This window comes from Melospiza georgiana, chromosome 20 (genome assembly GCF_028018845.1).
Source record: "Melospiza georgiana isolate bMelGeo1 chromosome 20, bMelGeo1.pri, whole genome shotgun sequence".
NCBI lineage: Eukaryota > Metazoa > Chordata > Aves > Passeriformes > Passerellidae > Melospiza > Melospiza georgiana.
The window spans coordinates 8,133,307-8,156,745 of NC_080449.1; the positions used below are offsets into that span (position 1 = coordinate 8,133,307).

Below are 23,439 nucleotides of genomic sequence, written 5' to 3' on the forward strand. Positions count from 1 at the left end.
CGTCCCCTCTGAGCCCCCTCACTGAGGCAGCAGGCTGGGAGCCATTGGGTCACTGTTGGCACACAGTGCCTGCAGAGGAATCCTGATACAAATATTCCACAATCGTGTCCCAGTGCCTGGCGGTGCCCCTTGGCAGCCCCCTGCTCCTGGCAGGGCTCTCAGGGGGCTCACAGCCTCTCACGTGCAGCCTTGGCCATTCTGCTGTGCCAGCTCTCCTGGAAACCAGCCCTGCGAGGCCTCCCTGGCAGCCACGGCCCCGTGTCTGCTCCCCTAACGAGGCTGGTGGCTAATTGTTCTCAGGAGGCCAGAGGAGATGCCCTAATGGTCTGAACAAGGGGGCTGTGTTTGTGCAGGGGGTTTTGTGCGGGGGTGCTTTGTGCCAGCACATGGTGGGAGCTCCCAGGGATTCCTCCCCTGTGCCATGGGGCGGGCAAGGGCAGGCACAGGCTCCAAACCACGCCGGTCACCCAGGGCTGTGCCTTAACCCCCAGCAGGGAAGGGGTTAAAGCCCAGCTAACAGGTGGGACTGGGAGCACTGGTGGGTGTGGGAAGGGCTGGCTGGGATTAATTTGGTGATGAGGAGAAGCTGTTGGGGTTTATTTTGTGCCAGCAGTGTTGGTGCTCCCTGCCAGGGTGCAGGATGGAGCTGGGGATGCTCCAAGGTAGGTTTGGTGGCACTGTGGGGCTGGGAGTGCAAAGTCTGGGGGCGTGCAAGCCCTGGTTGTGGGACAGGAGGGGAGCAGGCCACTGGCACAGCCCCAGAGGCACGAGTATCATTGCTCTGCTATGATTGTCCTTGCCTGCTCTGAAGCTGAGCTGGGCTGGGCCATGCTTGCAGGGACAAAGAAATGCACAGGGCGGTCCCACTGTCCTGTGTGTGGGTTTTGGGATGGGTGATCTCCAAGGTGCCCCATCTCCTGTGCCCGGGAGGAGCAGGGCTGCCGTGGGGGTGCGGGAGGTGCGTGCCCAGCCTCACCTGGAGCCGGCGTTTGGCCGTGGCTGTGCCCTGGCTGTGCTGCGGGGGAGTTGAGCAAGAGCGGAGCATCCCAGCGGAGCAGCGTGAGCTCAGCGCCGCCGGCCCCGGCCAAGCGCTGCCTGTCCCAGCCCAGCCCCGGCCCGGCTCTGTCTGTGCTCTGCGGGCTCTTTGCTCCCTGTCCGTGGGGTGGCTGAGCCCCCACAGAGCCCCCTGCCCCCCGAGCCCCCTCACAGACCCCCATTCCAGGCCCCTTTGCCCAGCAAGGGGGGGTTTGGGTCCTTGGGGCTCCTTTCACAGCTGTGTCTCCCCCGCTGGGGTTTGGCAGGCTTTCCTCACAGGTGCTCAGCCGTGACCCCCGTGTCCTCCCCTAACCCCAGCAGAGCAGGGTCTCTCTGAGCCAGGGGGTCAGGGCAGCGTTTCTGACAACCCCGTGGGCTGCAGGCTCTGCTTCCCAACCCCTGTATCCCCATCCCGCTTCCCTCCAGCTCCCACCCACCTCCCCGCCGCGTCGCTGGCTCCAAAATTCCGCTTTTTCCCTCCCTCCCTCCCTCGCTCGCTGCTCCCTGCCAGAAGCCGAGCGCTGGAGGAGCAGGTCCGCAGCTGCGGAGGGCTGGGCGTTCCCTGCCCGGGTCCCCTCGCTGTCCCCGCCGCGTGTGGCCCCTCGCACAGCGCGTCCCTCCCTCGCTGCTGCCGGACGGACCCGCGGGGAGAGCGAGGGGCGCTCCCGACCCCCGAGCGTGTCCCCCGCCAGCCATGCCGCCCCACGGAGGGGTGTTGGCGGCTCTCTGCACGCTGCTGGCCCTCGGTGCGGCCGAATCACCCCCGGGATGGGCCACTCTGGCCTTCGTGTTCGATGTCACCGGCTCCATGTACGACGACCTGGTGCAGGTGATGGACGGCGCCTCCCGCATCCTGGAGCGGACGCGCAGCCGGAGCACCAAACCCATCAGCAACTACGCCCTGGTGCCCTTCCATGACCCAGGTAGGTCCGGGACAGGCTGAGGGTGTGTCCTGCCATGGAGGGGCTGCGGGGAGCTGGGCTGGGTCTGTGTTTGAAGCGTGCACTTCACAAGTGCTTGCACTGCCCCTTCTCCCTGTTTTTAATGCCCTGGTGGCTGCTGTGGTGAGGATGGCACCTCAGCTGCTGGGCTGGGGCTCCCCAAGGCATCCTGTGGGCACAGGGTGGGTTGTTTTTCTCTGTATTAAACCCGGGGGTGCTGACACTTTGCTGTGGGTGGCTCTTCCCCTTCCATCCTGCTCCAATCTCCCTGGAGAAACCACGGGGGAATTTCTGTCCAACTCCTCAATGAGCTTCCAGGTCACCTCAATAAAAACACCACTTGCTAAGAGGCTTTGGTAACTTGCTGTGAGACCAGAATAATTTCTTTCTGCCCCTACTTTTGTCCCATTTGTGCACGCTCATGTAAGTGCAGCTGCTCCCCAAAAGAGCTCTGGCCTCCTACAAGGCGAGAGGGACCCAAGCTTTATTTTCAGCAGAAACATTGAGCTGAGTGAAACCATTGGAGCCAGACAGGGAAGGAGGCAGAGGCAGTGAGTTGATTCCTGCATTGCTTTGCTGGGAGCCTCCCCAGCAGAAAAGGGCACAGAGTTTGAAGCTTACCCTGACTGGGACCACCCAGCATGTCAGGAGCAATTCCTGGGTGTGGGAATAGTCTGCCAAAGCAGTCACAGGGTGGGCACAGGGGCTGGTCTGCCCAAAGCCACCTGTCTGCTGGTGCCAAGCCAGCGTAGATGCTGGACCCTGAGTCTCACAGGTGCCAGGAGCACCAGCAGTGTGGGTGGCATAGGAAGGAGCTGGTGCTGGGCTCGGGGGACTGAGTGGTGGCACCTGTGTGCTCACAGAGGTGGGACCTGTCACCCTCACCACGGACCCTCAGCTCTTCCAGCAGCGCCTGCGGGAGCTCCATGTCCAGGTAGGCAAACCCAGCCCCAGGCTGCTCTGGTGGTGGGTTCTGGGGGCAATCCCTGCATCCCCCACAAGTGTGATGGGGGTTCAGGCTGAGCCAGCCTGGCTGGGGGCTGCACACAGGGCTGGGGGTGGAGAGGATGGGTGAGACTGGTGCTGTGCCCCAGAGTCCTGCATCAGGGCAGAGAATTCCCAGTCCACACCTCTTATGCTGATCCCAGAAGCGTTTGCACAGACTCTCCATGGAACCAAAAATCTCTTCTACAACCACTGCCTGATAATTGAGTTTTTAATTTCTGTCTTTTTCATTATTATTATTTTAAATTACTTTGTCTGTTTTCTACCAGCTGAAATGTTCCCCGGGAGCTTAATCCTGCTTTATCCATCCCCACTCTTGCCCTGCCTCCTGTGAATTGCTAAATCCCTGTGGCTTTTCCCTTCGGACGCAGCTGTTTTGGCAGGAGCTGTCACGCTGAGGCTGCAAATGCTTTCCCAGCCCTTTGGGGTGCCAAGCCCTGGGAAAGTGCGAGCTGGTGCTCTCTGAGGCTTCCCTGGGCTGGCTGGCACAGATGTGCCCACTGAAGGTATCTGTGGGAAGCCAGTGGCTTCTGTGGGCACGGATCCCCAGATGGGTGCTGTAGTGAGGTAGAGCCGGGTCCGTGTGATCCTCAGTGTCCCTGCAGTTCCATCCCACTGTAAAATGAGGCTGTTTCTGGCCATGAGCATCCCCCGGGGGGGATCCTGCCGGGATCTGAGCCCTGGGTGTCCCGGTGCCTGTGCCATGTCCCCGCCTGTGTCCCCCAGGGCGGGGGGGACTGCCCGGAGATGAGCGTGGGCGCCATCAGGGTGGCCGTGGAGATCTCCCATCCCGGCTCCTTCGTCTACGTCTTCTCGGATGCTCGGGCCAAGGACTACGAGCAGCAGGAGGAGCTGCTGCGGCTGCTGCAGCACAAGCAGAGCCAGGTGAGCGGCCCCGGCTCCTGCGGCAGCGGCGCCGCATCGCTGAAACACAGCCATGAAACCCCGGACCCGGGGAATTCTGCACCTCTCGATGTCCTGGGGTGCTGGTGGATGCCAGCTGTGTCCCTGCCGTGGGTTGCTGTGGCAGGTGGTGTTTGTGCTGACTGGGGACTGCGGGGACAGGAGCCACCCCGGGTACCGCGTGTACGAGCGCATCGCCGCCACCAGCTCCGGGCAGATCTTCCACCTGGACAAGCAGCAGGTGACAGAGGTCAGTGGGGACACCTGGCCCCTTGTGCTGGAGTGAGGCTGTGCTGGCTGGGATGGGGAGATCCGGGTTGAACCCTCCCCTGACTGCCCGCAGGTGCTGAAGTGGGTGGAAGAGGCCATCCAGGCTTCCAAGGTCCACCTGCTGTCCACGGACCACGAGGATGGTGGGGAGAACACGTGGCAGGTCCCCTTGGATCCCAGCCTGAAGGAGGTCACCATCTCCCTGAGTGGGCCTGCCCCAGGGATCAGGGTCCAGGATCCAGCAGGTAGGAGCTGGGAGAGGGACAACAAGGGGAGGTGGGGCTTTGGCCCCCACAAAGACCTCAGGTGAGGACAAGCAGCAAGGGGTTCACTGAATCCTGCCCTAAAACTCAAATGAAAAGGTGATGAGCTACAAAGCCCTCAGTGAACACCAGCACACCTCCTCGCTCCCCTCCCAGGCTGGCTTTGCCTCTGCCTTTGAGGGATTTCCCTGGCTGTGAGCTGTGATGGGCTCTGCACTGCCCAGGGCCTGAGACATTCACTTCTGTTACAGGAAAGGTCCTGGAGAAAGGCCAAGGTCTGAGGGAGCTGCTCAGCATCCCCAACTCAGCCATGGTGGTGGCCCTGGAGCCCTACGAGCCAGGGACGTGGCTGGTCACGGTAGGCTGCTGGCAGACTGCACATCCCCTGCCTCTCCCTGGTGGATGTTTAGCTTGCCAGGCTTTGCCAGGCGTGGACCATCCCCATCCACCTCCAGCCAAGCAGTTAGAGATGTATGAGCGGGATAAAAGGGGCAGCTGCAACCTCTCCCTTCCCTGCCCTCTCCCTTCCCTGCCCTCAGTGTTTCTCAATCTGCTTCCAGACCCAGAGCAGCGGCCGCCACTCTCTGAGGATCACGGGCATCAGCAATGTTAATTTTCAAGCCAGTTTCTCCACGCAGCCGGAGTTTGACGCCGTCCAGCGCGGAGAGCGGCCGGTGCAGGGTGAGGGTGGCGCTGCCCGGGGCTGGGTGCCGCATTTGGGCGATTTGCAGCCGGGAATGTGGTTGGTGGAGTTTTCCCTCCCCCTTTGCAGGTCTGCCCATCTCAGTGCTGGTGAACTGCAGCGGTCTGAGGCCGCCTGGGCGCCTGCAGGAGATCGAGCTGTTCAACACCTCGGGCCACGTCCTGCTCTCGCTGCCCGTGCAGCCGCTCCTCAACTCCTCCTCTGGCCCCAGCGCGCAGCTCTGGGTGGGCTCGCCGCTCTGGGTGCCCCCGGGGGACTTTCTGCTGAAGGTGAAGGGGGAGGATGGCCAGGGCCACCCCCTGCACCGCCTCTCGGGGGTCACCTACACCAGCGTGGTCCCCGGTGAGTGCAGCCCGCGGGTGCTGAGCAGGGAGCAGAGGTTGCAGCACTGCCTCTGCTGTGGTTTCTCCTCGGTCATGCTGCTTCCAAGGGTGCTGTACATCTGCACACCCCCAACCCCTTCCAGGTCTGCCCAAAGTGAACATCTCCAGCAATATCCAGGCCTACAGCCGTGAGCCGCAGCTCATCTCCTGCTCTGCACGGAGTGAGATCCCTTTCCAGCTGCAGCTCAGCCGTGGCAGGAGGAAGCTCGGGGAGGAGCAGCTCTTCAGGTGAGCCTCTGTTATGGCCCAGTGGGCCCCAGGAGGGTGCCATGTGGGTCCCTGAGCTGTGCCAGATGACGGGGTGCTGTGTGCTGGGTGAGTGCCTTCAGGTTCTGAGCATCCCAAGAGGAAAGTCCCAAAGGACAGGTCTGCATCAAGTGGGGATGCACCTCTGCCTGACTCAGATGGAAAAAAAACCCCAGGGAGTAGGACCAGGATGGTGGCACTGCAGTCGCAAGGTGGCAGTGATCCATATTTCCTTCTCTCCCTTTTTGCAGGCTTTCAGGGAACATCAGCTGGTTGATCCCTGCAGTGTCTGAGGGTGATGAAGGCTTTTACGAGTGCACAGCCACAAGCAAGGTCGGCGTGTCCCGGGCCCGTGCCTACCTCTCTGTCTCAGGTGGGGGCTGCTTGTGCCAAGCCTTGGAGCCCTTCCCATGGCTGGGCACGGGCTCCTTTCACCCAGGCATCCATCCCTTGTTTGTAGAGCCACCACCACGCCTCATCACCCCGGGCAACATCACGGCTTCACCGGGGCAGAACGTGGTCATGTCCTGCGTGGTGCTGGGGGACGTGCCCTACAACCTGACCTGGAGCTGGGACGGGAAGGTGGCACAGCCAGGGGCTGGCAGGGCCCGGCTGCTGCAGAACAGCTCCCTGGAGATCAGCCACGTGCAGCCGGGGGACGGGGGCCTGTACGAGTGTGTGGCACGGAGCGCCGGTGGCACCGCCACTGCCTCGCTGTGGCTCTTCATCCAGGGTGGGTGGTGCCCCTGTGAGGGACCCTGCCCCATGGGGATGGCCCCTGGAGGCTGAGCCCTGCTCCCCCCCGTGCAGAGGCGCCCTGGGTGAAGGTGGACCCCAGTCCCCAGCGTTTCAGCAGGGGCCAGGAGCTGCGGCTGAACTGCACGGCCGGGGGCCACCCCCAGCCCCAAACCACGTGGAGGCGCTGGGGCTGGCCTCTGCAGCAGGATGAGAGGTAACCCTGGGGAGCCAGGAGCCTCCGCGCTGGCGTCCCACAGGGATGGGGCTCCCTTGCAGGGATGTGTGAGGTGAGGGAGGGAGGCCTGGGGCTGTCAGAGACAGCTCTGGGAAGAGGGAGGCACTGCAGTATCCCAGCCCCTGCTCCTGAGATGCTTGGCATGCTGCTGGCCTTAATTTCCTATATTTATTTTTAAGCTGTCCTGCCTTATCCAGGTCACTGTCCCCACTTTGCACACCTGGTGTGAGCTCAGGTCTCAAAATACTCCTTGTACTTCTCCTTAATTTCTGCTGCTTTTTGCCTTTCAACTCCTGCCTGTGTTAGGCTGTGAGTGCAAGGGTTCACTTTGGGGAAAGCTTTTGGGCTTTTGAGATGAAAAAAGCCCAATTCTCAGTGCTTTTCCCTGCTTCAAAGCAAAGTCCTTCCCTGCAGCAGCTGGCTCTCAGTGCTGACCCACATCCACCACATGCCCAGCATGGCCTGAAACCTGCTCATTTATATCCACACATTTTCCATCATCCCTGTTTGCACAGGGCTCCTTTCTGCCTTTCTCTCCCAATTGCTGCAGGGTTTTCAGGGATGCTGAGGGTTCCCTGCACATCAGCTCTGCTGTCCCAGAGGATGCAGGGAATTACAGCTGCTATGCCAGCAGCACTCTGGGCTGGGATGAGCAAGTGATCACCCTGGAGTTCACTGGTACTGGTGGCACACTGGGAATGGGGCTGTGTGTGATAAAGGGTGTTGGGAACAGCACAGTGGGAATGGGGCTGTGTGTGATAGATAGAATTGAGGGTCAGCACATTGGGAATGGGGCTGTGTGGGATAAAAGGCATTGGGGGACAGCACATTGGGGATGGGGATGTGTGTGATAAAGGGAATTGGGAACAGCACAGTGGGAATGGGGCTGTGTGGGATAAAGTGTCCTGGGGTCAGCACATTGGGAATGGGGCTGAATGTGATGGAGGGAATTGGGGTCAGCACGCTGGGAATGGGGCTGTGTGTTAAAAAAGGGAATTGGGAACAGCACAATGGGAATGGGGCTGTGAGTGATAAAGGGCATTGGGGGTCAGCACATTGGGAATGGGGCTGAGTGTGATGGAGGGAATTGGGGTCAGCACGCTGGGAATGGGGCTGTGTGTTAAAAAAGGGAATTGGGAACAGCACAGTGGGAATGGGGCTGTGTGTGATAAAGGGAATTGGGAACAGCACAGTGGGAATGGGGCTGTGAGTGATAAAGGGCATTGGGGGACAGCACAATGGGGATGGGGCTGAGTGTGATAAAGGGCATTGGGGGTCAGCACAATGGAAAATGGGGCTGAGTGTGATAAAGGGCATTGGGGGACAGCACACTGGGGATGGGGATGTGTGTTCTAAAGGTGTTGGGGACTGCACCCAGGGCTCTGGGGTCCCCTTGGGCTGCATGGCACCGCACCCAGAGCATCAGAGGGTGACCAAAGTCCCCTCTCCCCACGGCACAGAGCCCCCTGCCATCCTGGCAGTGACGCCCAGCCTGAAGGTGCTGGTGGGCGAGGATGTCACCCTCGAGTGCTGGGTGTCGGGGGCACCCCCGCCCCAGATCGTGTGGTACAAAGGTGAGCCCGGGCGAGGGGGGGCGCACACCGGGACCCCTCCCCTGCCCCTCGGGGCCCCCCCGTGGCTGTGGCCCGGCAGGGACCCGCAGGGTGTGTGTGACGCTGGCTCCGGCAGGGGAGCAGGCGGTGGCGGCGTTCCCGGCGGGCGGCCCGCGGGCCGTGCTGCGGCTGCAGGCGGTGCGGGAGGAGGACGCGGGGCTCTACGGCTGCCGGGCGCTGGGCGAGGCGGGCACGGCCTGGGACAGCACCGTGCTGCACGTGGGATGTGAGTGCTGCTGTGGGATGCGAGTCCCGCAGCCTCTTCCACAGCTCCCCTCTGCGCCTCAGCTCCCCCTTGCTGCTCTCCCAGGCTTCCCGGCAGGGAGGTGTTGGTGCCTGGCACGGGAATTCCCAGCTTTGGGAAGATGCAGGAGGCTCAGCAAGTGGGAAAAGACAGGGCAGTTGTTATTGCACGGGGACGTGAGGGCTTGGGATGCAAAGTGCGCTCAGTGGGATTAGGCAGAGGCGGGGGCTGGCTTTTGTGTGTGTGAAAATCTTTTGTTGGAGGTAGAAGGGATGAAAGAACATGAGGAAGAGGAGGGAAGGCGCTCTGTGTTGAGGGCAGCAGGGTTTAAAGCAGTTGAAGGTGGAAAAGTGCAAGTTATTTTGCTGAGCCAGAGGTCGATGAGCGTAACTGGAAGTGGTAGAAACTGCAAAGGTTCTGTCAGCTTTGGAAAAGCACCAAATGTGGGTCTGGTACCTTGTCAGGGCACCCAGCTCATTGGTTTTGCAGCCCCATCCCTTCTCCAGGCTCAGCCGTGGGGATGCTGGACCTGTCTGAGCCCTCTCTCTGCTGCTCTCTCCTCCAGCTGCCCCTCACTTTCCTGAGCCCCTGGGCGACCTGGAGGTCCAGGTTGGGGACAGAGTGAGCCTGCCATGCCGTGTGGAGGGATCTCCCCTGCCCCAGGTCACCTGGTCCCGGCAGGATGGGCAGCCTGTGGTGGGCTGGCACGGCCCACGGGAGGTTTCCAGCCAGCTGGAGACTGCCCAGCTCCTCATTGACAGTAAGAGCTGAGTGTGCATGCATTTATTTGTATTGTGAACTCGTGCAAGATGTGCAGCAACAGCCTGCAAGAATCCAGCTCTGTCCCCATTGGGGAGGGTGGTCCCTGCCCTGGAGCTTGCTCAGGGCTCTCCAGCCCCACCAGGCTGAGGCTTCTCCCCACTGTGCTCCAGGTGCCTCGCTGGATGACCAAGCCATCTACATCTGTGAAGCCCAGAATGAGTTTGGGAAGATCCAGGCAGAGGTCAAGCTCACAGTCACGGGACAGGGTTTGTGTTTCTGTGCTTTGGTCGTGAATCCATCCCAGAGTGCTGGCAGGGGTGAGGGCAGAGACCAGAGCAGCTGTCTCTGGTCCTGAGCTGGCCACAGTGAATGCTCAGAGACCCCAGGGCAGGGTTTGGGCAATGCCCTTCCAAGCCCTCTTTGGCTTCATGTGCTGCCATGGACCCACACAGCAGTGAATATCCCCAAATCCCTGGGGAGTGGAATCAGAGCTGGCTCACGCTGAACCAGGACCCAGACCTTGGGAGAAAGGTGATCTACCTCCATTCTCCTGAGTGCTCCTGGCCAGTTTATCACTGATTGATGCTGGTTCCCTTTCCCCTCTTTAAACAGCCCCAGAAATAGCCCTTGCATCCCCCGTGGTCCGTGTGCTGCCGGGCCAGCCCGTGTCCCTGCCCTGTGTGGTCCTGGCTGGGAGCCCCTTCCCCGCCCGCCGCTGGCTCAAGGATGGGCACATGGTGAGGATTCCCTGCCTGCTGGCACCCTGGCTGGGTGGGTGGGCACCTGCCCCTTGAGGGGGCTTCACTGCAGGATGGCTCCCCCAACCTTTGGTGTGAAAGCTGTTGGTGAAAGAATCCAACAGAGCGTTTGTGTTGGGAAGGCAATGTGGGTGTATCTCCACAACAGGATGCTGCTCAAGGACTCATCTGGGGAAGGCTTTTGGACTTTTAAGATGAAAAATCCCAATTCTCAGTGCTTTTTGGTGAAAGAATCCTTTCTGGATGTGCCCAAAGATGCAGGGATGTGTTGGTGTTTCACCCTGCCACCTATCCTGACTCCTGCTCTCCCCCATGCCCAGGTAGCCCCCGGTGGCCGCTATTCCACGCGGGCTGACGGGAGCCTGCACATGGAGCAGGCATCTCAGGGGGATGCAGGAACCTTCACCTGTGAGGTGAGCAACGCCCTGGGCTCGCACAGGCAGGACGTGGCCTTGGTCATCCACGGTGAGTGACAGGGACCTGGGTGTCCCCTCTGAGCAGTGACACGGGGCGGTGCTCTCTGTGCTGTGCTCTCTGTGCTGGATGTGTCCCTGGCCATGCAGGATGAGGTTTCTCTTCCTTCCCAGCTCCTCCCAGCATCGAGCCTGGCCCTGTTCTGGTCACTGGCACCGAGGGAGCTGCTGTCACCCTGCAGTGCAATGCCACCGGTGTGCCACCCCCCACTGTCACCTGGGCCAAGGTAGGGGACAGGGGGCTCTGTGCCCTGCCAGCCTGGCTGGGGCCAGCCTTGGGTTCAGGGAGATGTGTTTGAAGGGTGCAGCTCTCCAGAGTGGCTGTGGCTGCCTGGGGAGGTGGCACCAAGTGCCCTGGGGAGCTGGGACCAGGCCATGCCCTGCTCTGATGTGCCCAGAGCTCTCTTCTTGCCCTTGGGATGTTCAGCTCGCGGGAGAATCTCTGCCTTCCTCCCTTCCCTTTCCCCTGCAGGGCACAGAGCCCATTTCACCGAGCCCACACTACCATCTCGACCCCGATGGGACCCTCCTGATCCCTTCACCGTCCCCTGGGGACGCTGGCACCTACTTCTGCACAGCCACCAACGCAGCAGGGTTCTCCAGACGGGAGATGCAGCTCTCCATCAGCAGTGAGTGCTCAGGACAGCTCCACTGGGGACTGGCAGGGAGAGAGAATGACCTGGGAACACTCCTGGCTTCCTCGAAGCACCAATCCAGGTGCCAGATGGGTTTGGAGGATGGCAAGAGGAGCAGCGAGGGCTCTGAAGTGTCCCTGCACTATCTGTGCTCTCTCTCCGTGCAGCAAAGCCCAGGATCAGCGTGAATGGATCACAGACATCGGAGCCTGTGCCCATCCTGGCAGTGCTGGGGCAGGAGACCACCCTGCCCTGCGAGGCCCAAGGGCTGCCCCCTCCCCTGGTGGTGTGGAGCCGGGAGCTCCAGCCCCTGCCCCTGGCCAGCACTAGGTAAGGAGGGCTCTGGGTGCTGGGCCACCATCTGCTGGGGTTTGGTGTCCCTTCAGGTCCATGGAGGGACTGAGCTGCCTGGCAGGGGGATGTGAAGGGCACAGCTGGCATCCTGTGGGCAGTGCAGGAGCTGCACTGGCTCTGCTCTCCTTGGAGAGCCCCAGGCTTTTCTTCCACCTCCCAAACATCTGGGAGCAAGCAGCTGCTTCCCATCACTCATGTGCCTACCCTGGACATGGGGCTGGGAAGGAAAGGCAGCTCCAGTGCAGCTCCTCAGCCTGCTGTCTGTCTGTCTGTCTGCCTGCCTTCCTGCACATTCCTGCCTGGTGCTGTCACAAGGTCAAGGATGTGCCTGGGGATGGTGGATCCCAGTGGGAAGTGTTGGACCAGGGCCTGGTGCTTCTTGGGATGAGGTTTGGCACAAACAGAGTTGTTAGCCCAGCAGTGGCTTTGTCTGCCCTGGGATGTGGCGTTTAGGCCAGTTTTGTTCCAGTAAGTGACTTCTGGAGGGACAAATCAATTTGCTGATGGTGTTGAAGCTGATGGCAGCCACGAGACAGACAGTTCATGTGGTTTGATGGGCGAGGATAAACTCATATCCAACCATTCTTTGGGTTATCTGGTGTCTTGGTCTTCCAATGTTTTCCCCAAATGTTAGCACCATGTTGGAAGGGATCCCTAAAGCCACAGGCCCTGGTCTTGAGTTAAACACTTCTCACCTGTCCCTGAGGATTGCTGTGGCAGCAGGAAGGCAGCTTGGCTTTGCTCTTCTTGGGGCATGCATTGCCTTGCTGTTCACGTCTGGTTTGCCATGGCTGTTCACACACCCTGTCCCCCTGGTTCTGCTCCCCCCTCTCAGCTGGCGTGTCCACGCTGGGTGATTGATGGGAGCACACCAGGAGCGATCTGCAGCCGTGGGCTGGGATGAGGTTATGTCTGTGGAGCACAGATGGGGCTGGCAGTGAGAGCATGGCCAGCTCCAGCTGCAGGGGCTGTGCTCTGGGGGGACCCTGCTCCTCCTGCATCCCCCTGGGCTCCTGTGCTGCCTCGTGCAGGGGCTGAGCAAAGGGGGTTTGCCCCCATGTAGTGGTGTTTGCAGGGGTTCCAGGATGAGGGAAGAGATGGGAATCTTGACTCTACGTTTTAGAAGGCCGATTTATTATTTTATTATATAGATTATATGAAAATAAAATGATGTATTAAAACTATACTGAAAGAATAGAAGAAAGGATTTCATCAGAAGGTTAGCAAGGAAAGGATAAGAATTATAATAAAATGTTGTGACTGACCAGAGAGTCTGAGACAGCTGGACTGTGATTGGCCATTAATTAAAAACAACTACATGAGACCAATCAAAGATGCAACTGTTGCATTCTACAAATAATTATTGTTTTCATTTCATTTCTGAGGCTTCTCAGCTTCTCAAGAGAAAAACCTTAGCTAAAGCATTTTTCTGTAAACACATCTGTGACAGTGCCACCCTCTTTGAGTGGGAGGTGGCCATGGTGAGCTCTGAGCCCTCAGTCCTGCTCAGGGTTGGGTGATGGATGCCATGGCTGTTTCTCCCATCCAGCTTTCCTGTTCCTTCTGCCCCAAGGTTCAGCGTGCTCCCTTCAGGATCGCTGCGCCTGGCTGAGCCCCAGGTGACAGACAATGGCCTCTACACCTGCACGGCCACCAACGCTGCGGGGAGCGCCTCGCTCAGCTACAGCCTGCACGTGCAAGGTTCAAACACCCTCCCTTTGTGCCCACATCCCCCAAAGCCCTGGCTGTGTCACATCCCTGTGCCAGGGCCCGAGGGTGGGCACAGCCTGAGGTCCCCTCTCCCCCAGCTCCCCCCCAGCTGTGGATTGGTGATGGTGAAGGGCACCTGGCAGCTGTAGCCAACACCTCCCTGAGGATCCAGTGTCACACCAGGGGCATCCCCCCAGCCCAGATCCAGTGAGTCCTGCAGTGCTGAGGCTCCCTGTGCCCCCAGGATGGGTGGTAGGGGTGTCCCTAAGGGTGGAGGCATCAATTCCTTGTCCTTGGCGTCTCCTGCTGGCACTGCCAGCCTCATTCCAGGGGACAAGGGGACAGCCCTTGCTGCCAGCATCCCGTTGGTGTGCAGAGGTAGGGTGTGGATGGTTGCTGCCTGTCCCCTTGCCCGCAGGTGGCTGAAGGATGGGCACCCTCTGGACGAGCAGGACGGCGTGGTGGTGTCCCAGGATGGTGGCACTCTGCTGCTCACACGAGTGGGGCTTGGCCACCAAGGGCTCTACACCTGCCAGGGCAGCAGCTGGGCAGGGCTGGCCCAGGCAGAGGTGCAGGTTTCAGTGCATGGTGAGTGCAGGGCCTGGGGTGAGGGGGGATGTCCATCCCGTGTCTTGGGAGGAACGTGGCTGCCCAAAGGGGTGGGAGTTCTTGGCCCAGATCTTGGTAGGTGCTGTGTCACTGGTTTGATTCCTTGGGATCTTGTCCTTTGTCAATGAAGCTGAGAGGCGATGGCATTGGCCCCACGGTAAATCCCTGAGTGGTGTTTCCTGCTGGAGGGTCCTCCCCCAGCCCCATTTCCCCTCCACCAGCAGGCTCTGAAGCTGCCAGGTGAGAAACCAGGCAGGGAGCAGAGATCCCCTCCCTGGGAAGCATGGATGTCTCATCGGGGCAGGGACCAAACCTCTGGCTGGTTTGGGCAGCAGTGGTGGCACCATGGGGGGATGTGTCCCCTCCCAGAGCAGGGACTGGGCTGTGCCCCTGGCTGCTGCTGTGCCAGGCCTTGGTGTGTGCCAGGAGCCCCGGGAGAGCCTGGCTGTGCCCCGGGCCCTGCCCTGTGCTGGCCGCAGGCAGACAGAGCCGCTGACAGCCCCGCTGGGTTGCAGTGCCTCCCAGCATCGAGCCCAGCGCGGTGGATCTGACCATCCCCGAGAACAGCTCAGCATCCCTGGAGTGCCTGGCCTCGGGGCTGCCCGCTCCCGGTGAGCCAATCCTGTCCTCGGCCCCTGCTCCTGAACCCCGGGGCTTTCCCTGGGGCAGCAGTGCCGTTCCTCCAGCTCAGCTCCCCGCTTTCCTGCAGACATCGCCTGGTTCAAGGGGCAGGAGCGGCTGCGGGCCGGAGCGGGGCTGGCGCTGTCGGGGCGGGGGAAGCGCCTGGAGCTGCCCCGGGCGCGGCTCTCCGATGCCGGCAGCTACCGCTGCGTGGCCTCCAACGCGGCCGGGCTGGCCGAGCTCCGCTACAGCCTGCGGGTCACCGGTGAGCGCAGCTGCGGGGGCTCCCCCCCGGAATACCGTGTGCGACCGGCGGGGTTGGCCCAGCCCTCGGGACGCATCCCTGGAGCATGGCTCATTTGCAATTCCACTCATCCAACCCCCAGATGATATCCTGGAAAGCCAAGGCCCCATGGATGGCTGTTTCCAGGTCCCCACCCACCCTGTCCCTTTTGCACCCCGAGTGCCTGGTGACATTTCTGTCCCCCCTGACTCAGCAGTGACCCCAAGACAGGCACTGGATGCTTTTTCTCCCTCGATCCAAGCATCCCTGCATCTTCCCAGACCACTCAGCATGTCCACAGCCCCGGGGGCTGAGCCAGACCCTGGCTTTTCCCGGGGATGCTCCAGTTGGTGGAAGTCCTGCAGGCAGGTGGCCAGGGCGTGGAGAAGATCCAGTTCTCCTGCTCTGGGCCTGTTCCTGCAATCTCTTCCCAGGGAAATGTTTGCACGTCTGCCGTCCTGGCTCGGGTGCATTGTTTGGGTTCTGCTGTTTTTGTTTTCCAAGGGTTTCTGGGTGTTGAGGCTTTTCTTCTGCAAACTGATGTCCCCCATGGGAAGGAGTTACCATTTTGCAGCCAGCTGTATTTATGAGCAGCTGAGAACATCACCCAATAATGGAAAGAGTTGGGTAACCTTCCCAGTGAGCAGGGCTGCCTAATAAGGCTGTGTCTGGCCAACCTGACCTTGGCTTGTTTGTGGGATGCTTGGTCATCCTCTGCTGTTGGCCACATGCAATTAAAAGCATCCCTCGCTTGGCTGGAGAGACAAGATTATTGTTTGCACATGGAGCCAGGGCAGAGGAATGTCACTGGGGTTTTGTGGCACCCAGCAGGGCTGCAGAGGGTGTGAATCCAGCAGGATGGAGCTCCAAGCTGCCTTTCTCCTCTTGCCCAGTGCCCTCACTGAGCTGCTCCTCTCATCCCTGCAGTGCCTCCATCCTTGTCCTCGCCGGACGCCGAGGCTGTGTCTGTGCTGGAGGGACAGCCTGTCCAGCTGTCCTGCGAGTGCCACGGGATCCCCCTGCCCACCCTGAGCTGGTGGAAGGACGGTAGGGCCCTGTTCCTCAGCCTCATCTCTCCCCACATGGCTCACCCAGCTGTTGTTCTCCTTGGAGCAAGGAGCGATTTTTGTTGAGCAGAATCCAGGTTCTGGGTGGGAATTTGTCCTGCTGGGAGCCTGAGGGGAACCTTCTGTCCCCTTCCCTGGGCAGGTGAGCCCCTCTCCAGCCAGCCAGGGAGCCCAAAGCTGATGTCCCCAGGAGGGAACGTGGTGTACATGGAGAAGGTGCAGCTGCTGGACCAGGGGACGTACACCTGTGAGTGCAGGAATGATGCTGGCAGCAGCAGCAAGGAGCATCACCTGGAGGTGCACGGTGAGTGTGGGGCACCTGAGACCTGTGGAGGTGCTGGGACTCTCTCAATGCAAGGTCCAGCTGGACCCTAAAGCCATTTCCTGGTGCCTTGGATATTTTGGAAGGGATGCTGCTGCCTGGGTCAGCTTTGCCCCTCCATTTGTGCACAGATGTGGGAGCTGCTGCTCATCCCCTGCACCCCTGTCCCTCTGCCCACAGAACTGCCAAGGCTCCAGGGCAGCAGCAGCAGCACCCTGAGGAAGGTTTCTGTCATCGAGGGTGGTGAGACAGTTCTGGAGTGCGAGGCCATGGGCACAGCAGCGCCGTGGGTGACGTGGGTGAAGGACGGGCAGCCCGTGGCTGCTGGGGATGGGCTCCTGCTCACGGAGCAGGGCAGGAGGCTGCACATCCCCAGGGCAGAGCTGGCCCATGCAGGACACTACACCTGCCTGGCTGCCAGCCCAGAGGGGCAGGAGCAGAGGGAGTTTGAAGTTGTGGTGCATGGTAAGGATGTGGGATGGGTGGGGTGGGTGCAGGCAGTATAAGGAGGGTGGTGATGGGGAGTAACTTGATGTGCAGCAGGTGTTGGATAATCCAGCATGTAGCAGGTGCCAGGGTTATGCTTCAGGAATAGCTGTAGAACTGTGTCCATCAGGCAGGAGTTTCTTTCCAGAGCCATCACAGCAGATCATCTCATATAAGGTCCTCTACTACCTCATGGCTCACTTGAGCTATAAATGTTGTGAGGTGGCTCAGGCTGTGTGCCATCCCAGTGTGAGCCTGTAAGCCTGGGCTCAGGTGAGTGGCACATCTTTGCTGTAGTCACCTGTCCCAAAACACCTTTAAAGCCACCATCTCCAGGTGATGCTAATGGTCCTTCTGGGTTTGTGTCCTAAAGCTGTACAGAGCAAGAAGGTGGGAAAAACCAGGTTCACCCAGTTCTCCCCTCCTTGCTTTGCTCCTTTGATGTCCTGGCTGCTTTGCAAATGTGTGTCCATCTTCTTCTGCATCCCCAGTTCCCCCTGAGTTCATTCAAGGATCAGGATGGACAACCAATGTCAGCGTTTCCCTGCAAGGATCCCTGACCCTGACCTGTGAGGCCGCTGGCATTCCCCAGCCCAGCGTCACCTGGTTCTGGGATGGCTCTCCTGTCACCCCCAGCGAGCACACACAGCTGCTTTCAGGTCAGAGGTCTGGGTGCTGTGAGAGATGAGCACTTTGGGAATGTGTTTTGCCCCAACCCTGATGAGCTCAGACTCATGGTGGAGCTGCAGCCCCACAGGAGCACAGCTGGGATGTGCTGGTACCCGGAGCAGATCCCTGAGCCCCCTCTGCTCTGTCCTTCCAGGGGGCTGGCTGCTCAGGCTCACCCGTGCTCGAGCCCAGGATGCTGGTCACTATTCCTGCCTGGCCAGCAACATAGCTGGGGAGGCCAGGAGGCATTTCTACGTGCAGGTCCTAGGTAAGGAGGGCTCTTCTGTCTGCTGCAGGATTCCTGCTGGGGTTTCAGAGCTCCACCCTAGCAGGAACAGACATGAGTTAAGACTGGACATGCTGGGTGTGCTGGAGTCCTCAGGATGTGAGGTCAGGGGCTGAGCTGGCCAGCTGCTGAAGTCCCTGGGGGCTTGTGTTCCTAGTTCCTCCCCACATTGAGGATGCAGATGAAGAAAACACCTTCAAGGTGCCCGAGGGCCACCCTGTCACCTGGTCCTGCCTGGCTTCAGGTGAGCATCGAGTGAGGAAGGAAGGTGGCATGAACAAGGAAACAAGGGGGAGATGGGGCTCAGGGGCAGACCTGAGTCTCACTTTGGGGTGTGGAACAAAGGGATGGCTCCAGGCAGAGCCAAGGAGACAGCTGAAAAATTCAGAGCTCTGTTGGGATGGTTCCTGGCTCTGCACTTGTGCTGTCCGGGAAGCGCTGGGGAGGGGACGCCCACATGGGGATCCTGTTCCACAGTGTGGGATCCAATCTTTCCCAAATGGAGCTGAAACTCCTCTAATCTCATTTCTCCTTTAGTGATGGGAGTAATTAATCACCTCCCACTCAGGACAGTTCTCTTTCTTCTCGCTGGCTCATCCAGCAGCTTCTAAAGTCCTGATCCAGGTCATGATAATTCTGATTTGGGATGATGTCTCTGCTCTCCAGAAAAGCTCTGACAGTGACCCCAGCCAGGCTGTGCTCACACATGGAAAAACTTCACACAAAGGCCAAAACCCATTTCCCATCCCTCACAGGCAGCCCACGACCCCAGATCACCTGGATGAAAGACAACCACCCTCTCCCTGGCACCTTCTCCATCTCCCCTGATGGCTCCTTGTTCCACATCCCCCAAGCCTCCCTGGCCCATGCTGGTCTCTACTCCTGTGTGGCCTCCAACTCTGTGGCAAATCAGACCAAGAATTACCTGCTGGATGTTCTGGGTACGAGATGCCTTTGGATGGAGGCAGGGTCTCAGGTGTGAGCAGACTTTGTGGGTTTTAATGTAGGTGGGGAGGATTCCTTAGTCCTGCAGCCAAAGTGTGGCATGGAGCTGTCCCAGAGCCCTTGTGAGACCTCCTGGAGGAGCAGAAAGCAGCTGCTCAGTGCAGGATCCATCTGTGGTGGTGGCTTGGGGAAGGGGGGATGTGTCTCCTGGATCTCTGTGGTTTTGGAGGGCAGCAGGACGGGGCAGAGTCTGAAGTTGGCACAGGCTGTCTCAGTTCCAATTCCCTGGACTTGGATCGTGCTCTCTGCTGGGGGGGTGAAGCACTGGGAAGCCAAGGTGTGTCCCAGTGCTGATCTAACACCCAGCCACGTCTCTGTAGCCAGTGCCACCTCTGCTCAGGATGCTGCTGCTGCTGCAGAAGAGGTGACAGTGATCATCAACAACCCCATCTCCCTGCTCTGCGAGGCCCCGCCGTACCCACCTCCCAACATCACCTGGCTCAAGGACCAGGTTCCTCTCCAAGCATCTGGAAATGTCCTCCTGCTCCCTGGTACTGCTGCTGTCCCCTGCCTCTGCATGGCAGTGGTGGCCTCTTGTTGTGCATTGGGGAGTGGGTGTGGGGCTTTTTCTTGGTCTGGTAAGGGTCCAGCACAGTGGGATGGTGAGAAATCCTCATCCTGCAGGACCTGAGGGCTCAGGGATCAGCTGGATGCTGCTCTTCCAAGTGCTGCATCCTCTGATAATAACTAGAGCCTCCTCAGTGCTGGTTTTTATAAGCCTGGGACTGGGCTCTAGGAGAGCATCAGGCTCCCTCCAGCCAGGCTTGCAGGTGCTCAGAGATGCCTTCAGGTGCTGCATGGGGAGAGAGAGCTGTGGCTGTGAGCAGAACCCTCTCAGGATTCCCCCTTTGCCCAGGTGGCCACGGGCTGCAGATCCTGAACGCCCAGGAGGAGGACACGGGCACCTACAGCTGCATCGTGGCCAGTGAGGATGGGGAGGCTGTGAAGAGCTATGCTGTGAAGGTCCTGGGTGAGGGAGCTCCCCAAATCCCTCCTAACTCCTGCAGTGACCCCACTACTGCAACCAGCCCAGTGCTGCTTCCTTTGGCTGCCTTTTGCTTCCCTTTGTCTTTCCCCACCAGTTCCTCCTTGGATTGCCAGAGAGGATCCTCTGGGGGAATTTGCTGTGAAGGAGGTGAAAGCCAAGGTGAACAGCACAGTGGTGCTGGAGTGTGAGACCTGGGCTGTGCCCCAGCCAACCATCCGCTGGTACAAGGACAAGCAGGTGAGGAGCTGATGGGTTTGGGATTGTCCAGCTGTGCCCAGGGAGGAGCTGCTGGGTTTGGGGACTGTCCAGCTGTGCCCAGGGAGGAGCTGCTGGGTTTGGGGACTGTCCAGCTGTGCCCAGGGAGGAGCTGATGGGTTTGGGATTGTCCAGCTGTGCCCAGCGAGGAGCTGATGGGTTTGGGACTGTCCAGCTGTGGCCAGGGAGGAGCTGATGGGTTTGGGACTGTCCAGCTGTGCCCAGGGAGGAGCTGATGGGTTTGGGACAGTCCCAGCTGGATGAAATGGGAAAATACCCTTTGTACAGGTGGCAGGGCTCTGCCTCACTCCTGAGTGTGTAATCCTCGTCCTGCCTTTCTCTTTCTTCCCTTCAGCTTCTGGAAAGCTCTGAACACATCCAGATCCTCAGTGAGGGGCAGGTCCTCCAGATCCCAGCTGCTGGTGTCTCAGATTCGGGGCACTACACCTGCGTGGCCACCAATGCTGTGGGTGAAGATGACAAGGACTTCATTGTGCACGTCCAAGGTGAGCCCTGGGCAGAGCCAGCAGCCAGGGCAGGGGTGTCTCAGCAAGGGCAGGGATCCTCAGAGCCCCTTGTGGGAGCAGAGAAGGGTGAGCAGGAGTAAAAGTTTAAACCTGCTGGAAAACAGCAAACATCTCCTGAGCTGCAGTGAGGGCGGATGCTGTGGGTGCACCTGGGGGTCAATGTCCCTGCTCCCCACACTGACCACAGCCTGTCCCCGCAGTGCCCCCCATCTTCCAGCAGCACACAGGCCCCAAGGAAGCCCTTGAGATCTTCTATCGGGAGGAGGACCAGGATGGGGAGGTGACAGAGCACCGGCAGGCTGTCCTTGGCCAGCCCACCGCCCTCTACTGTGACACCAGTGCCGTCCCACCCCCCCAGCTCACCTGGTACAAGGATGGGGAGCCCCTCTCCCCCGGCCTGGGGGTGCTGATGCTGCAAGGTAATGGGCAGAGGGTGTGAACCCCCGCTGTGGGGGCTGGGGGTGGTCCTGCTGCAGCCTTGGGGGTTGAGAGCATCCACAGCATGGAGGAGGATGGATCTTGTCCCCTTCCTGCCACCACACACTGCACCCCTGGTCTCGGGTTTTGGTTGTTCATTGCTGCCCCAGATGTGCAGGATGTCTCTGCTTTGGCCTGCACAGCTGAAGAAAGAGCCAGAGCTCTTCAGTTTTCAGTCTTGAAGTTGTTTATTCATTCTTATCTATAAAATTTTCTTTCTGCCCAGCCGAGATCTGCTCAGCAGGGCAGCCATAGGCACTCTGACTGCCCCAGAGGGGTGTTGTCTTATTATTCCACAAACTACCTAATAACATATTTACACTTAATTCCCAATACCTATCGCCTATGTTAGTGCACTTCTACTCTAGACCAATCCCAAAGTGCCAACATCACTGCAGAAAATGGAGAACAAGAAGAAGAGGAAGAAGAAAGGCTGGATGTGCTCAAGTTCTTCCATCTTGTCCCCATAACCCCCATACCAAAAATCCTAAAATCTACATTTTCACCCTGTGATAATTTTATTATTGTACTTTTCAAACCTCTGTGACTTTCAGGTCCTCATACAAAGCTGGTAACTTGCTCCAGGGGTCAGAATCAAACCCCCAGGTGCTCTGGGCTGTGTGCCAGGGTCTCTGAGCCCCCTGGTGGGGTCCTGGCAACTCTGGACACCCAGAGGGACGCACTGAGTTCTGATACCGTGGGACCTCTGAGTCCCTGGGGCTGTGCAGAGCAGGGCTGGGGGACATCCCACAGACCCTGTGCTCTGTGCTGTGCCACAGGGGGCCGGGTGCTGCAGCTGCAGGCGGTGCAGGAGGAGCACAGGGGCAGGTACACCTGCGAGGCCGCCAACGCTGCGGGCCGGGACCGCCTGCACTACGAGCTGGAGGTGCTCAGTGAGTACAGGGACAGGGGACACCGGGCTGAGCCACCTGGCAGCCCCATAACCACCTGCTTCCAGCTGCCCCGGCCATCCGTGGTGGCACAGAGGACCTGGAGGAGGAGGAGGTGACGGCCACCGTCAATGGCACTGTCCAGTTTGAGTGTGTGGCCACTGGGCACCCAGAGCCCACGGTGTCCTGGCTCTGGAATGATGTCCCCATAGAGGCTGGCCCACGGCACCAGCTCCTGGAGGGTGGCACTGTCCTGCAGGTTGGTGTTGCCCTAAGCAGGTGGCTGTGTTGGGGAGAGACCAGGAGACACTGGATGGAGGGGATGGGGCATTCTTTCCTCCTAAACGTGGCGGCTCTGGTCTCACCAAGGTCCCCATGGGAGCCCCAGCATCCCTCCAGCTCAGTGGTGCTCTGGGGCAGCCCTCAGTGGTTCCTGTTCCCCTGTGCAGGTGGCAATGCTGGAGGTGAGTGACGCTGGCAGTTACACGTGCGTGGCTGAGAACCCGGCCGGCTCAGCCGAGAAGCACTTTGCCCTCTCTGTGCAGGGTAAGGCATCTCCCCTTCCCTGGGTCACTGATTTACTGCCCTCCTCCTCCTCTTTCTCCACCAGCTGGAGTTCCCTGTGGCTCTGGAGCTGTGTGGCTGCCTCTGTGCCTTGTGCTGGTCATGCTCGCCCTGTGTGAGGAGATTGAGCAGGCCAAAGGCTCAGTGTGTGTTTCCTCCTGGGGTGGCATCGGCCCCCACGGTGATGTCTCCCCTTTGGCACTGTTTTTTGGGCACAGAATCTCCCTGGAGTGTGGCTGCAGACCCCGAGAAGGTCGATGGCGTTGTCAATGGCAGCGTCTCCCTGGTGTGTGACATCCAGCCCCACCCGGCTGCAGAGATCACCTGGTACAAGGACGGCCATGTCCTGCGGCCTGGAGAGGAGGGGACTGTCACCCCAGGTGTGTTGGGATCAGCCAGGACCATTGCCTGTGCCTCAGCTCTTGATAACGAGGTCTAGGTCCCCTAATCCCCCTTTTTTGGGTGCCACCTGTGGGTCTCAAGCTCGGCCTTTGTGTTGTGTGACACACTAATGACACACTAATGACACACTGCTGAGTGATCCCCTCTGGAGAGCACCAAGGGCTGCATCCTGCAGAGCTCCACGCTGCTGCTTCCTGGCCTTTCCTGTGGGGCACAGCATGGCTTGGGGCCTCAAAGATGGGAATTCCATGGCCAGACTCCTTTTGCATGGAGCTTGGCCGGGTGCTGGGGGATCAGTCCCCTGGCTCTGCTCCAGGCTCTCCTGACTCCCTGATCTCTGCTCCTTCCAGGCTCCCGGGTGCTGCAGCTCCCTGACCTGCAGCTCTCCAGCTCAGGCACCTACACGTGCGTGGCACTGAGCGTGGCCAGCCAGGACCAGAAGAGCTTCATCCTCACCATCCACGGTTAGTGGTGAGGGCTCAGCCAGGAGCTGTCCCTGAGCCCACCCTGAGGAGCTGGCAGTGAGCCCTGCTCTGTGTCACACCCCTGGCCCTGCTCATCCTCCTCAGAGCCCCCTGGCACCCAGGACCCGCAGCAGGAGACGCTGGAGGCTGACATGGGGACACCCCTGGTGCTGAGCTGCCACGTCACCGGCGTGGCCGTGCCCTCTGTCACCTGGCTGAAGGACGGGCACCCTCTGGGTGTGTATGCCAGGCT

At 59.9% G+C, this 23,439-nt stretch overlaps 1 protein-coding gene across 1 annotated transcript in view; it reads left to right on the forward strand.

Moving 5' to 3' along the window:
• Positions 1 to 1,549: 1,549 nt before the first annotated feature.
• The window catches only part of HMCN2 (hemicentin 2), a 37,287-nt gene continuing 15,397 nt past the window's right edge, over positions 1,550 to 23,439 (forward strand). The window contains exons 1-45 of the mRNA XM_058038056.1: positions 1,550 to 1,958; positions 2,840 to 2,910; positions 3,708 to 3,866; positions 4,012 to 4,134; positions 4,228 to 4,399; positions 4,669 to 4,775; positions 4,978 to 5,098; positions 5,190 to 5,462; positions 5,587 to 5,731; positions 6,001 to 6,122; positions 6,210 to 6,482; positions 6,560 to 6,701; positions 7,273 to 7,400; positions 8,183 to 8,296; positions 8,412 to 8,561; positions 9,145 to 9,339; positions 9,512 to 9,607; positions 9,954 to 10,078; positions 10,420 to 10,564; positions 10,687 to 10,799; positions 11,045 to 11,201; positions 11,375 to 11,537; positions 13,135 to 13,262; positions 13,370 to 13,478; positions 13,690 to 13,859; positions 14,396 to 14,491; positions 14,590 to 14,766; positions 15,712 to 15,831; positions 15,994 to 16,155; positions 16,354 to 16,638; positions 17,151 to 17,318; positions 17,483 to 17,596; positions 17,772 to 17,858; positions 18,370 to 18,555; positions 18,940 to 19,110; positions 19,476 to 19,589; positions 19,702 to 19,844; positions 20,218 to 20,368; positions 20,590 to 20,808; positions 21,646 to 21,759; positions 21,825 to 22,015; positions 22,206 to 22,302; positions 22,539 to 22,700; positions 23,073 to 23,186; positions 23,292 to 23,423. Of these exons, the coding sequence (XP_057894039.1) occupies positions 1,730 to 1,958; positions 2,840 to 2,910; positions 3,708 to 3,866; positions 4,012 to 4,134; positions 4,228 to 4,399; positions 4,669 to 4,775; positions 4,978 to 5,098; positions 5,190 to 5,462; positions 5,587 to 5,731; positions 6,001 to 6,122; positions 6,210 to 6,482; positions 6,560 to 6,701; positions 7,273 to 7,400; positions 8,183 to 8,296; positions 8,412 to 8,561; positions 9,145 to 9,339; positions 9,512 to 9,607; positions 9,954 to 10,078; positions 10,420 to 10,564; positions 10,687 to 10,799; positions 11,045 to 11,201; positions 11,375 to 11,537; positions 13,135 to 13,262; positions 13,370 to 13,478; positions 13,690 to 13,859; positions 14,396 to 14,491; positions 14,590 to 14,766; positions 15,712 to 15,831; positions 15,994 to 16,155; positions 16,354 to 16,638; positions 17,151 to 17,318; positions 17,483 to 17,596; positions 17,772 to 17,858; positions 18,370 to 18,555; positions 18,940 to 19,110; positions 19,476 to 19,589; positions 19,702 to 19,844; positions 20,218 to 20,368; positions 20,590 to 20,808; positions 21,646 to 21,759; positions 21,825 to 22,015; positions 22,206 to 22,302; positions 22,539 to 22,700; positions 23,073 to 23,186; positions 23,292 to 23,423 (6,733 nt within the window). The 5' untranslated portion in view covers positions 1,550 to 1,729. The remainder of the gene's footprint in view (positions 1,959 to 2,839; positions 2,911 to 3,707; positions 3,867 to 4,011; positions 4,135 to 4,227; positions 4,400 to 4,668; positions 4,776 to 4,977; positions 5,099 to 5,189; positions 5,463 to 5,586; positions 5,732 to 6,000; positions 6,123 to 6,209; positions 6,483 to 6,559; positions 6,702 to 7,272; positions 7,401 to 8,182; positions 8,297 to 8,411; positions 8,562 to 9,144; positions 9,340 to 9,511; positions 9,608 to 9,953; positions 10,079 to 10,419; positions 10,565 to 10,686; positions 10,800 to 11,044; positions 11,202 to 11,374; positions 11,538 to 13,134; positions 13,263 to 13,369; positions 13,479 to 13,689; positions 13,860 to 14,395; positions 14,492 to 14,589; positions 14,767 to 15,711; positions 15,832 to 15,993; positions 16,156 to 16,353; positions 16,639 to 17,150; positions 17,319 to 17,482; positions 17,597 to 17,771; positions 17,859 to 18,369; positions 18,556 to 18,939; positions 19,111 to 19,475; positions 19,590 to 19,701; positions 19,845 to 20,217; positions 20,369 to 20,589; positions 20,809 to 21,645; positions 21,760 to 21,824; positions 22,016 to 22,205; positions 22,303 to 22,538; positions 22,701 to 23,072; positions 23,187 to 23,291; positions 23,424 to 23,439) is intronic.